This window comes from Abramis brama (assembly GCF_963993115.1).
Source record: "Abramis brama genome assembly, chromosome: 1".
NCBI classification, from domain to species: Eukaryota; Metazoa; Chordata; class Actinopteri; order Cypriniformes; family Leuciscidae; genus Abramis; species Abramis brama.
The window spans coordinates 57533367-57545492 of NC_139963.1; the positions used below are offsets into that span (position 1 = coordinate 57533367).

At 37.2% G+C, this 12126-nt stretch overlaps 1 protein-coding gene across 2 annotated transcripts; it reads right to left on the reverse strand.

Moving 5' to 3' along the window:
* Window positions 1–552: 552 nt before the first annotated feature.
* Window positions 553–9616, reverse strand: LOC311077474 (uncharacterized protein). Of its 2 annotated transcripts, XR_014604897.1 has the most exons (4): window positions 9315–9616; window positions 4759–4981; window positions 2450–4019; window positions 553–1522 (listed from the first exon to the last, which is right to left on the reverse strand). XR_014604897.1 is itself a non-coding variant. In XM_084106004.1 (3 exons), the coding sequence occupies exons 2-3, from the start codon at window positions 4814–4816 to the stop codon at window positions 3040–3042; spliced, it is 1038 nt and encodes a 345-aa protein (XP_083962130.1). In that variant the 5' UTR covers window positions 4817–4981; window positions 9315–9579; the 3' UTR covers window positions 1888–3039. The 2 variants fall into 2 exon arrangements, 1 of the variants encoding a protein (XP_083962130.1); XM_084106004.1 differs by lacking the exon at window positions 553–1522 and having other exon boundaries at window positions 1888–4019; window positions 9315–9579.
* Between the last annotated feature and the right edge of the window lie 2510 nt (window positions 9617–12126).

A 12126-nucleotide genomic window follows, 5' to 3' on the forward strand; every position in this document is an offset into this window, starting at 1 on the left:
CAGAAAACCCCCTGGATTGGTTATATAACGTTGGACAGAATGTTGATTCGGCCATCGCGTATATTCAGCGCATAGGCTAAGGTAAACGTTTTGCAAACGTTTTTTAGAGAAATAAAAACAGGTCGACGAATCGATGCGCATATTTTGCGTCGACGTATTTTTTGCGTCGACGTCATCGATGACCTCGACGCGTTGTCCCAGCCCTACCCAGATAGCAAAATTGTTCCGGGCCTTTTATGGCCCAAACACTGTTCTTAGTTTTGGCAAACATACCGCGCGGAATGCAGGGCCAAAACCGGCCCAAACAGTTTTGCCAAAAGCATGCCAGAAAGCTGCCAGAAAAATGCCAATGCCTTACCAGACGAGAGCCAGAAGACCCGAAATTGGCCCATATTCATGCCATAATATCGCCATTGAAAAGCCAGATGTCTCCCGAGCACAGGCCACAACTCTGCCAGATTATATTAAACAACTAATTTGACCCATATTTAATATCTGCGCCCAACAGCAACCATGCAATTCAAAGATAAATCAAACCAGGAAACCATAACTGCTGAAAATGAGTGTTTATTTTCAATCAACATAAACATATGACCTAAATAGGTTAACATTTACAATTATTCATTTTTTTTATACAAATAAAATGTAAGAAAATGAAATCTAAAAACATTTATAATACAAAGCATGGTTTTAGAAATCACACTAGTAAAACCTTGAAACCATGTGTAAACCATGAAAGACCACAAACTTATGAACGGTAGTGTATGTTAAAGTGTGGCCAGAAACGGGCCAAAGTGGAACGTATATGTGTGTGTGCCTGACTTTGTGTTAATGTGTTATGTGTTGGTGGGTGGCTGGTGGTGGAGGACTGTGCTTCTCCTCCTCCTACCCCCCTCTCAATCGCCAGCCAAAATACAACCAACGCCTCAACCATCGCTCCACCTCCTGGTTCGTGGATTCTCTGTATCCAGGATTTCTCCAAATGGCTTCTAGAAACAAACAAATAAAGATATTATGGCAGGTTTCAGAGTTTTAATATAAGACTTAAAGACAAAGTAAAGACAGGCAAAGCCATTTAAACTTAAATTTAATTTAGGCCTTTAAGTTAAAGGAGAACTCCGGTCAATTTTAATATTGAGCTATTTTTTTTTTAAATTTGGAGTGCTGTCAGTACAGAGAACAACGACAAAAATGGTGTTGCCTACACCGTGTTATCCTCTTTTTAAAATTTTCACCCTGTTGACTTCAATGGGGCAAGTTTTAAACCTGCTTTTAGCCTCTTAACATCCTTGATGTGTCATTACAAGTGCACAGCCATATGAGTGATTCCTTCAGAGTGAACACGAGTGACTGCAGTAGATGTGAAAGATATGGATAAAAATGGTTAATTCAGCCAGCGCTCATACCTGTATTTACATCCTGTTCATAACGATAAAACATCTATAAATATCAACATAATCACACAAAAATAAAAAATAACTTATCTTGATTCGAGCTGCTCTCTTTCTGCTGTTGTGTAAAGCTGTGGTGAGATGGAGACAGTAATCATTTCAATTTATTTAGTAAAAACTGTGTTTAAAGTTCATAGTAATTGTTCTGACTTCATGAAGCCTCATGGTGTGAATGAGATCAAACTGACTAGAACAAACTCTTTGAAATGTATATATGATACTGGATATCAAGGGTGAAACTGTTAATAATGTAGACAGACAGCAAACTCATTCAGTGTCAGTCATGTGTGCAGTGAAATATAATTTATAAGGCATTTAAAAGCTCTATTGAGAAATTACCAACATGAAAAGCACAATAAGCAAAAAATGCTCCATGGCTTTTAGAAATAAAATTATTCTTGATTCAAACAGAATCAGCATAAAAATGGACAATACAATTTTGATAATATGAGAAAAGAGTTGAATCAATCATTACTTTAAGCAAATACAAACATTTAGTAAAAGTGAAGGAAAATGAGACAGATCTCTCTCTTTACTGACTTATAAGAGCCAAAGCATCTCAAGAGAAGAAGAGAAGAGAAGTGTCCAGTTTCAAAGATACATGAAAGTATATCTTGAGTTTGCATTGAAAAGTAGAAGTGGAAGAGAAACCAGATGTTCTGATGAAAAACAATGAAGAAGGAGTTAAAAATTAATATCAGATTCATGTCTCTCTTAGAGGCTATTTACACCTGGCCACTTCATGCATTTTCTCAGATCGGATAACTGATCTGATTTATCAAAACGATTCCATCTACACCTGGTCACATACATTTGTTTTTGCGAAATGGATTTAAATCCCATCTTCAATTCCCTATATTCAGATTTAATGGAGTGCACGTCACCGAAAGCAACAGATATGAGCTGCATTTTATTGATCATCAGCTAAAATTTCTAAATCAAAGACCGCAATAAGAGAGAGCGGCAACAGCCCTGGTAAGATCATTTCAGTTCTTTACTTTTAATGATGATGATTGTGTGTTAAGCATCTGCGACTTTCCCTTTGATTTGCGATAGTTCGCACGTTGGCTTGATGAAGAGATGCTCAGCTTCTCATCTGCGGTGATGCGTGTTCCAGTAGCATCATCATATCTGGCCATTATTTTTATAGCATTTTTGGGAGGAGTAAAATTTACATATGTGGTTTCAACAACCAGATGCATTTACACTTGTCCAGTTTCGTCTGGAATGCGGCCCAGACCTCCTCCTGAAGTGGTTTGAGTGCAATCGGATTCAAATCCGTCTCGAATGCGTTCTGGAGGGCATTTACACCTGGTCTCTTCACGATCGGATAGCTATCCCATCTGAGAAAACGCATGAAGTGGCCAGGTGTAAACAGCCCTTAAAAAGTGTTATGGCCTCTTTTCCAGTGTGAATTTTCTGGCACTCTTTCAGTTCATCTTCTGTAGTAAAGGACTTCAGCACTGAAACACACACCGCCGTGTCTTTTCTGCTGTAATATTACTAATGAATCTTCTCCTCTGTGTGAATCTTCAGGTGTTTCTTCAGGACTGACGCCCAATGAAACTGTTTACTGCACTGATCACAGTTAAATGGTCTTTCTCCCAGTGTGAACTCTCATGATGTGACGCTTAAAAGATGATTTGTCTCTGAAACTAGTTCTGCAGTGAACACACATGTGTGGCTTTTCTCCAGTGTGGATCCTCTCATGTGTTTTCAGATGTGATGATTGACTGAATCTCTTGTCACAGTGTGAACACTTGTAAGGTTTTTCTCCAGTGTGAATCCTCTGGTGCATTTTTAAACTGTCCGCTGAAGTAAAAGTCTTCTCACACTCAAAGCACATGTACTCTCTCACACCAGTGTGAGTTCTCTCATGTCTATGTAAATATGACAGCACTGAAAAACTCTTTCCACACACAGAACATGAATGCGGCTTCTCCTTCATATGAACTATCAGGTGTTTCTTCAGGTGTGATGCCCTAAGAAAAGTTTTGCCGCACTGATCACATGTGAACGGCTTCTCTCCGGTGTGGATCCTCATGTGACGCACAAGACTTTGTTTGGTTGTGAAACTGTTTCCACACTGAACACACATATGTGACTTTTCTCCAGTGTGGATCCTCTTGTGTTCGGTCAAATGTTGTTTTCGTGCGAAACTCGTCCCACATTGATCACATGTGAACGGCTTCTCTCCAGTGTGAACACTCATATGAACATCAAGACGCTGTTTGGTTGTGAAACTCTTTCCACACTGATCACATTTGAACAGCTCTCCAGTGTGGATTCTCATGTGATGCTCAAGACTTTGTTTGGCTGTGTAACTCTTTCCACACTGAGTGCAGGTGAAAGATTCCTTGACTCCTCTTTTGGCCTTTTTAGTCTTTGAGCGACTCAAAGGTTTTTCTCCAGGTTTGGCATGATGTTCCTCCTTCACTTCACTCAGTTCTTCACTCTCCTCCTTCACTTCACTCAGTTCTTCACTCTCCTCCTTCACTTCACTCAGTTCTTCACTCTCCTCCTTCACTTCACTCAGTTCTTCACTCTCCTCCTTCACTTTCATCGGGTCTGACATAAAAGAAAAAGGTTTCATTTAATTTTCAGCACATCAATAATTCAAAGAGAGAAATATGATAGTGAGCCCTGATGTAATAGCAGAAAGTACTAGTAGACAATTGCTATAAAATATTATGATAAATCTGGTGTTGGTTTCATCAATTAATTGCATGAATGAGGTACATTAATATTTCAATTATTATTTTTCAAGAAATAATAGAAAAATAGGCACAGATCACATTTCTAAAGGGAGAAATATTAAATATAATTGATTAATGACACAATTGTAAAACAATTGTCCCACCATCTGAATCCAATGGTGTGGTAGAAGGTTTTCTGCATGCTCTGTCTTATCGGCGCACAAAGTAATTTATTTCCAATTCTGTCAGCCATTCTGGAAAGTTCATTTACTTGATAGTTTGCTGTTTGATGCTTAAAAAAATAATAATCTTTAAAATATACACTGAATTTAAACACAATGTTGTAAACTATATTAGAAGATGTCTGACATCTCGCTAAAATAGTAGCAAAATAAAGCGAACCAGTTATAAAATAAGTGTAAATAAGGGAGATAATTTGACCTGATGTTGACAATGTATATACAAGTTTCTCCAACCTCCCTCTACTGACCATTTGTTGAAAATATGTACCATTTCAGAGTTGAACTGTGATCTAAATGTGATGAAGTGCTTGAATGTTTCTAACATGAATGTTCTTCGGCATCATGAATGAATGAAGAATAAACACCAACCTCTTTGTTCTTCAGGATCTTCAGTGTGTTTCATTCTGCAGGGTTCTGGATCACTCATGTTCTCACTGTCCTCTTTAATAAACTCAGTCTTTGCAGATTTCAGCTCTTCCTGATGCTCCGATGCTCGTCTTCACTTGTAGCTGATGGGAATTTACAGCATTTATGGGTGAATTACAGTGGGAGGAGCTTCACTGATGATGTGATTGCTGTGGGAGGAGCTTATCTGCCAAAATAAAAAAATATATCAGTTAGTGAGTGTTTTTAAACTAAATGAATAAATCTGTAAAAAATCTGTCCATCATGTCTTTCTGTCCATCATAAAGTAACTGATGCTGATTCAATTTAAAACCCTAAAATGATTCTCCTTCTTCATTCAAATATTTGCATATTGTTGTGGAGTCTGTCACTTCATTAAAAATTAATCTTGAAGTCTTGATGCCAGAAAATAAACTTTACTATCCAAGAAATTATATTATCTAACAAAGTCGAGTGCTTTTGCAAAAGCAACCCCAGAGTCCAGTATCAAACATATATACACCTCAAAGGTAATCAATACATTTGTTTTTCTTATGCTTCTGCCCTGAGCCAGATATAATAGTATAATGTCTTTGATAATATTCTCATAGATTTCCCTTATTCCAGTTAATAATCAATAAAAATATTCTACAATATGCAGAAATAAAGAAAAACATTCATATCTTAATGTAAATTCTTCCAAATAAAAAACAATGATAAGAAAAACAGTTAAACTCAGAAATTAACATACATATAGTAATCATCAAATCCCCTCAGTCTGCTGACACCAATGAAATGAGCTTTAAGTGTCAATTTACAGGAGATCTGAAGACATCAGCATAATAAATGAGGTGAAAACAGGAACTATTGTCATGAAATAAAGAGTGTTTTCAGCAGATCTGTTAATATTGATCCGGCGACTCAAAACGGGGGGTTGGAGGTAACGAAAAAAATAATAATTACACTGCCTAGCTTCTCTGCAGGGGCGGCGCCAGAGAATTTTTAACGCATGTGCTGAGGGGGTGCTAGATCACTGACGGGGGAGCTGCGCAAAACTTGGCCAGTAAATATTTAATATTCAATTATTTTAATGATCACAATTAAAGTTTTAATTTTATTAAATTAAACAAGCGCAACATTCAGCATTCAATCAAATATTCTAAAAGATGTAGGCTATTATTAATAATAATAATTATTTCAACATAATATCTCGTTATTTCGACATAATATGTGTGCGTGCAACAAGCAAGATGTGCATGTGAATCCGGTGACGCATGCATTGATTTTTATTAATAAACTAGTGTTTTCTGACTGTGTCGGCTGCAAAGATGAAGTTGACGATCGCCATCTCCGTAGTGAACGCGCCTATAGAAAGAAATGCTCATAATGGATAATAATCAGAGAGTAGCCTTTTTCTTTTTTCGTTTTGAATTATTTCGTTTAAAGAAATTTCAAGCTTTGTCAGTCCTCAACAGTACACAAAAGTTAAGGGAGTCTCAATCCTCTAATAGTGCAGTAACAGCCGTCATGCAATTGCTACACACAGTTGATCTCACCCAGTCTGCAAAAACATTTACAGTGAGCTCACAGTCACACACATGACATGGTCTGTCTCTGTATTGTTCTGCCTGTGTAGTTGAAGTAATACCATCTAATATGAATGTAAACGCGGCTGAACCCTAGTATGCTGCTGTTCTTGAATTCATACAAGTTATTGCTTAGCTTCAACACTAGTCTGTTTTTTTCCCCCTCCGGTCTCGACTTGGTCTCGGTCTTGGTCTCGACTTGGTCTTGTTCTTGTCTTGGTCTCGATACCCTCTGGTCTTGGTAGTGTCTTGGTCTCGGTTTAGGCGGTCTTGACTACAAGTCTAACAATTAATACAAAACGAAATTAAATTTAAAGACAAGCGTTTTGCTTTCTGTTCGAGGTCTCTGTAAAAGTTTTAAAGCAGTCTTTTAGTGCTGCTTTCAGAGTGCTCACGTCTGTAACAGAGAACTGTCCTGTCCGTAACATTTTTTTTTTTTTTTTGAAATAGGCTACATTTCTATATAAATGCGACTTATAGTCCAGTACGACTTAGGCTATATTATGTTTTTTCTTCTTCATGACGCATTTTTTGACTAATGCGACGCCGGAGCGATTTATTGTCCGTAAAATACGTTAAATTATATATTCTTTCTGTGCGGCCCGGTAACAAATGTCCCACGGACCGGTACCGGGGTTGGGGACCTCTGCTATAAAGGACATACCTGAGAGGTAAGACTTGAACCATTGGAGTGCAGTTCCCGGTTTACAATAAGGTTCATTAGTTGACATTAGTTAATAAGAATGAACAGGATTTATCAATTTTAGTTCATATTAATTTCAACATTTACTAATACGTTATTAAAATTAAAGGTTGTATTTGTTAACATTAGTTAATGCACTGTGAACAAACAATGAACAGCTGTATTTGTATTAACATTAACAAAGATAAATAAATACTGTAACAAATGTATTGCTCATTGTTTTTGTCATTGTTATTAACTTGTTTGCTCATAAACATTATTGTAAAGTGTAACCAAAAATGTTTGTCTATAACTGACAAGTTTGTTTAAAGTAACTGATGAATCTCTTGTTGATGAGGTTCAGAATCATGTTTGTATTGACATGAGTTGTTCTGGGGTCCGTTCTTCGTACGTTGCTTATTACATCCGAGATCAAATGACACATCCAAGATGATATCATCGTGTTCATCGTATCAACTCGGTTCTTCGAACACACTTGCTGGATATGATTAGTATCGCTGGATTGAGTTATCTGAGATAATTGCGCGTTCATGCGCTGGTTAAAAGGGGATATGAATCGATAGTAGAAACATTGATCAGCAGCGCTGGTATTGGCTGCTCAGCGTGGCCAAAGAGAGCGCTCAGTTTTTCTCATCAGCAGAGCAAGAACTAATAATCGAAGTTTATTCGGAATTTTAATGTTTAATCAAAACGCCAGGGAACACCTCAAAGTCTGCAAAAGCCAGGAGAGAGGGCTGGCAAAAAGTAGTAGACAATTTAAATCCGTTAGAAGTGGCCATGTTAGATGTTTTTATCACTTATTAGACTATATTATTGTATTTTAATATTGCATAATTACTTTGTGCATTGTAATGTCAGAGTCACCACACTAGAACATGGGAACAAATAAAAGTGAAGTACAAAAACATTCTACATAATGGTAATTTTTAGTTATATTATAGTCTCTTTTATAAAAGGCACTGCTAAATAAATGGTGTTCTGTTTATAAAAGCAACCAAGAAAAAGGCTGAGAAAAAAAAAATAGAAAAGATCTTAGTAGCCTACACTATAAAAATTTCTTGCTGCATTAAATTAAGGCCGTATAGTCATTTCAACTGTTAAATCTTGAGTAATGATGAATTGCTTTGACTTGTGAAAGTGAAAACTGATAAACTTATGTTAATGTAAAAATATTTTGCCATGAGTTATTGATCACATTTTTCCCCAGTGTAGTTCATTGTAATGACATTGTGTTTTCCTCTTTTGTGCACTTTTACATAATACAGCAACACTTGTATCTGTTCCCAAGAAAGTGGTGGCTGAAATATGTGCAGTAAGTGGAAGTTTTCTAACTTTCCAAAGGAAAGAAAGTAGGCTATGCGACTTTGTAATGTCTATTTGTTTCCATTGCACTGGACAGTGAATAAACCCTCTCAGATAACTGTCATATGGATGAACTAGCTGTAGCAACAATGGGTTGTACATTAATATTAATATTAGCTCAAATGATCTATAGGGAATTTTAATAATTAATCATGAATATGATTAATATTTTGTATGTTACAGTTACATTAATTTATCGCAGCTGAACTAGATTGATATATGAATGATTACCATAACGGGTTATGGTTCATCAATAGTCTTATTTCAGCTCGAAGTTATGGGATAACTTTAATGGAATTAATTTAGTTATCAAACAATCTGTTTGTCCAGCAAACATTGAACGTAAGATTAACTTAACCCTCAAGGAAAATTATCCTTCTTACAAACACGAGAAAGAGTATCTTTTCCAGGCCTTGAAAAGACAACTTTCTGTGTTTGTAAAATTAGGTTACTTAAATCGTACCAAGATAAAGCATATAGCTAAGATCGAACATTTCAGGGACTAAGTAACATGGGCAATTAAAACAGAGTCAGTCAAGGACATATGGAATTTAATAATTGGACTAATACATCGAACTAAGGAATATATCAAACTACACAATACACACGGATTATATGTCTATGTACATAAAATACAGTTAAACAATACAAGATAACGAATAACAGTGAGAGAGAGAATAAAATGATCAGAATTAGAGAAAGATAGAATGACAGAAAAGGATGAGAGAGCGGATGAGAGAGAGAGAGAAGGATGGGAGATGAGATCGGAAGTGAAAGCAAAAATCTGCGATCAGAGATCGCAGTAGGCTATGGCAAAAATCACGGACAGTAACCCTCGAGAGACCACAAAGAAATTACATTAAAAGTTCAATTCAATAATCGATACTTGCATTGCATATGGTTCTCTTTGTATGAGGAAGGAAGGCAGGGTCCTGCGTATCGTCTGAGGGGAGGCGTGCGCGTGCTGTGTCTTCCATGCGAGCGCGAGAGGTTCAAAGAGTCTCTTTCTTTGAGGTGAAGTTGCCGGGAATGATTCAGGCTAAGTTCATTCAGCTCGTGAATGAACAGAGGTGAATAGGAAAACGAAACTAGACTATAGAAAAACATAAAAAGAAATAAAAGAGAAGAAAAGAGAAGCAGGCCGAAGCCAGTCCGGACTTGGGTTTCCAAAGTTTTTGAGGAGGGAGAAGAGAGCGAGGAAACTGAAGGTTTTGGCTTTTATCAGTGTCCCGTGTACCGTCCCCTTTTTCGTGGTGGACGAATCCTCTTCGAGCATTCTGAGCAGAAGATTTTCTTTGTGTGTTTAATGCAGCCTGACCCTCCTCGTGTGGAATCCCGGGGGGGCAAAGTATGATATTATGCTCAGGGAATTAAAAACGCATGGAACCATAACGTTTATCACAGTCTCTTATCAAAAATCTTCTTCATCCTGCAAAGGGGATCAAAACGATACTAAGGACGAATATTGACAAAGATAGCAACATAGAGATACATTCTTTTGTTGAACAAAGGCACTTAAAGATTACATTACTGTAATTCAAAAACACAACTATTCTAATATCACACTGGTGAACATGCAAATCACCTGGAACACTCTTTGTACATTTTTAATAGTTAGTAAAATGAAATTTTACTAGTGGAAGTCCATATATGTCAATGTGTGTGTGTATCTGTGAGGTCGGCATATGTTGCATCTCGTGGTGCATACCACGTGAGGGGTTGGGGGCTATTTGAGAATGTGTTACTCGGCAAAAACAAAGGTAGTTCTGTGGGCAGACTAACTTGACAGCCTGAGGCGTCATATAATTTTGCTGAGAGAAGCAAGATAGTCCTAGTTGTCCAAAACAACTGAATGGGGTAAGTCTTGTAATTTTGCCTTCAGTACACAAAGGACAAACGTTAGACACAGTAAGGGAATTGTGGTCGCAGCACGTGATAGTATGAGAAACAAACAGGGGCCTGTTCGTTGATTTCATTAAGTCGTGTAAAACATTAACCAGGGCCTGCTTGTAGAGACTTGTGTCAGAAAGCTAGTCAATTAGGGCTTTCTGGGTATACGCTCATAGGTGTTTTAGCATGAGAGAAACAATCAGGATTTGCTAATTCAGAGCATCTGGCCGGATGGACTGTCAGTGTCGTTACATAGCCTACCTGCAAGTGCATAAATAACTTTACTTAATTTATACTTGTATGATTTATGTCTGCAATATAAGTTGCAGGATTTCACATCTACAAAAAGGCCTACAGAAGAGTCTGCACAGACAGAGGAGACATAGGCCTACACTCTCAGAAAAAAAGGTACACGGTGGTACAAATAATGTTCCTCAAAGAACAGTTTTGTACCTTTTCAATAATAGTACCTTTAATGGTACAGGAAAGACCACTGATGATACTGTTTGGTACCTGTTAAGGTACAATTGAAATGAAGGTACATAATTGTTCTCACATCAAGGGTACAGTTATGGACCAAATTACTATTTCATTCATGATTGGTTGCTGTGTTGAGTATTTTGCATAGCAACAAGACACTGATTGGTCGAAATCGCTTCAGCCACGGAAATTTCCGAACTGACAGCGGGAAGCAGCAGGCTAACATTACACACTGCAGCGCGGTCGAGATTATTTTATCAAACTTGAAGACGAAATTTAAAGGTGAGTTCTGATAATTTATGTATATATTTAGTTCACAAGTCTAAAATATAAATGTTTCAGCCACTTAACGTTATTTTAGCGAGTTGCTTTGCTCCAAATGCTTTTTAGCCATTTGACTTGTAAGTTATAACGTTACACTTTTTAATTTTTTTAATGCAATTATTGACTATTATTAAGTCATCACGTGTACAATATATGGCGTTTGTTCTCCATTATCCACCATAACGTTAACTGTTAAATGTTAACTTTGCTATTAGGCGACATGAAACTGATTGCCCAAGGTTGCTGCAGCCGTTGCTGCATTTTCAAATAGACCGGAGAGCGGGAACTTCGCGAAGCAGATTACGAGCACGGAGCACCACCACAAGCCATGGCTTCGCCCTCGTCAGAAGTACTTTAGTGGCTGGACTCGAATTATAAGACGAAGAGAAGAGGAAATTCAAAGGTGGGTTTTATGTTTATGTTTAACCAAATTAAATGTATAAAACGTTACAGCTACTCAACATGATAATAGCGAGTGTAACGTTAAATAGCTTATTTGTAGAGTCAGTGATAGCCGTCTACATATGTTTTAAAGCAATTGAGTTTCTGTGTCGTAAGTTCACATTTAAAACATTATTGTTGTAAATGAATGCTCAACCAGAGGTGCCATGCTGGTGTACTTTACATTAGTCCACAATACTGTAACGTTATGCGGTTTTGGAACAACGTGATTGAGCGCCAACGAACAGTGCGCAGATAAAATAGTTGATCACTCGTTCTGTTTTTGAATGCGATTACCTGATTCTGTTCTAAGTAATATAAAGTTACATGTCATATACTCAGCTAATGTGTCTTTGATTTTTAGATCATGATGGGGTAAACTGCATGGTAAACTGTCAGTGCTGGTCATCTGAAAGTCTTCCTGCGTCATCAGCTGTGAGGCAAGTATCAGTACAATGTGTTATTTGAGTTTCTTAATCTTATGATATTCTTTTTTCTGATGAGGTTGAATATTTCTAAGACAAAATGTTTGCCATAATGACAGAGTGATGTCAATATTGATAAAGC

Excerpts from the sequence above, each read along its gene's own strand:
- LOC311077474 (XM_084106004.1), bottom strand. The coding sequence starts at position 4,816 with ATGAGTGATCCAGAACCCTGCAGAATGAAACACACTGAAGATCCTGAA. Across the intron at positions 4,020-4,758 it reads AGATCCTGAAGAACAAAGAG|ACCCGATGAAAGTGAAGGAG; the intron begins GTTGGTGTTTAT and ends CTTTTATGTCAG.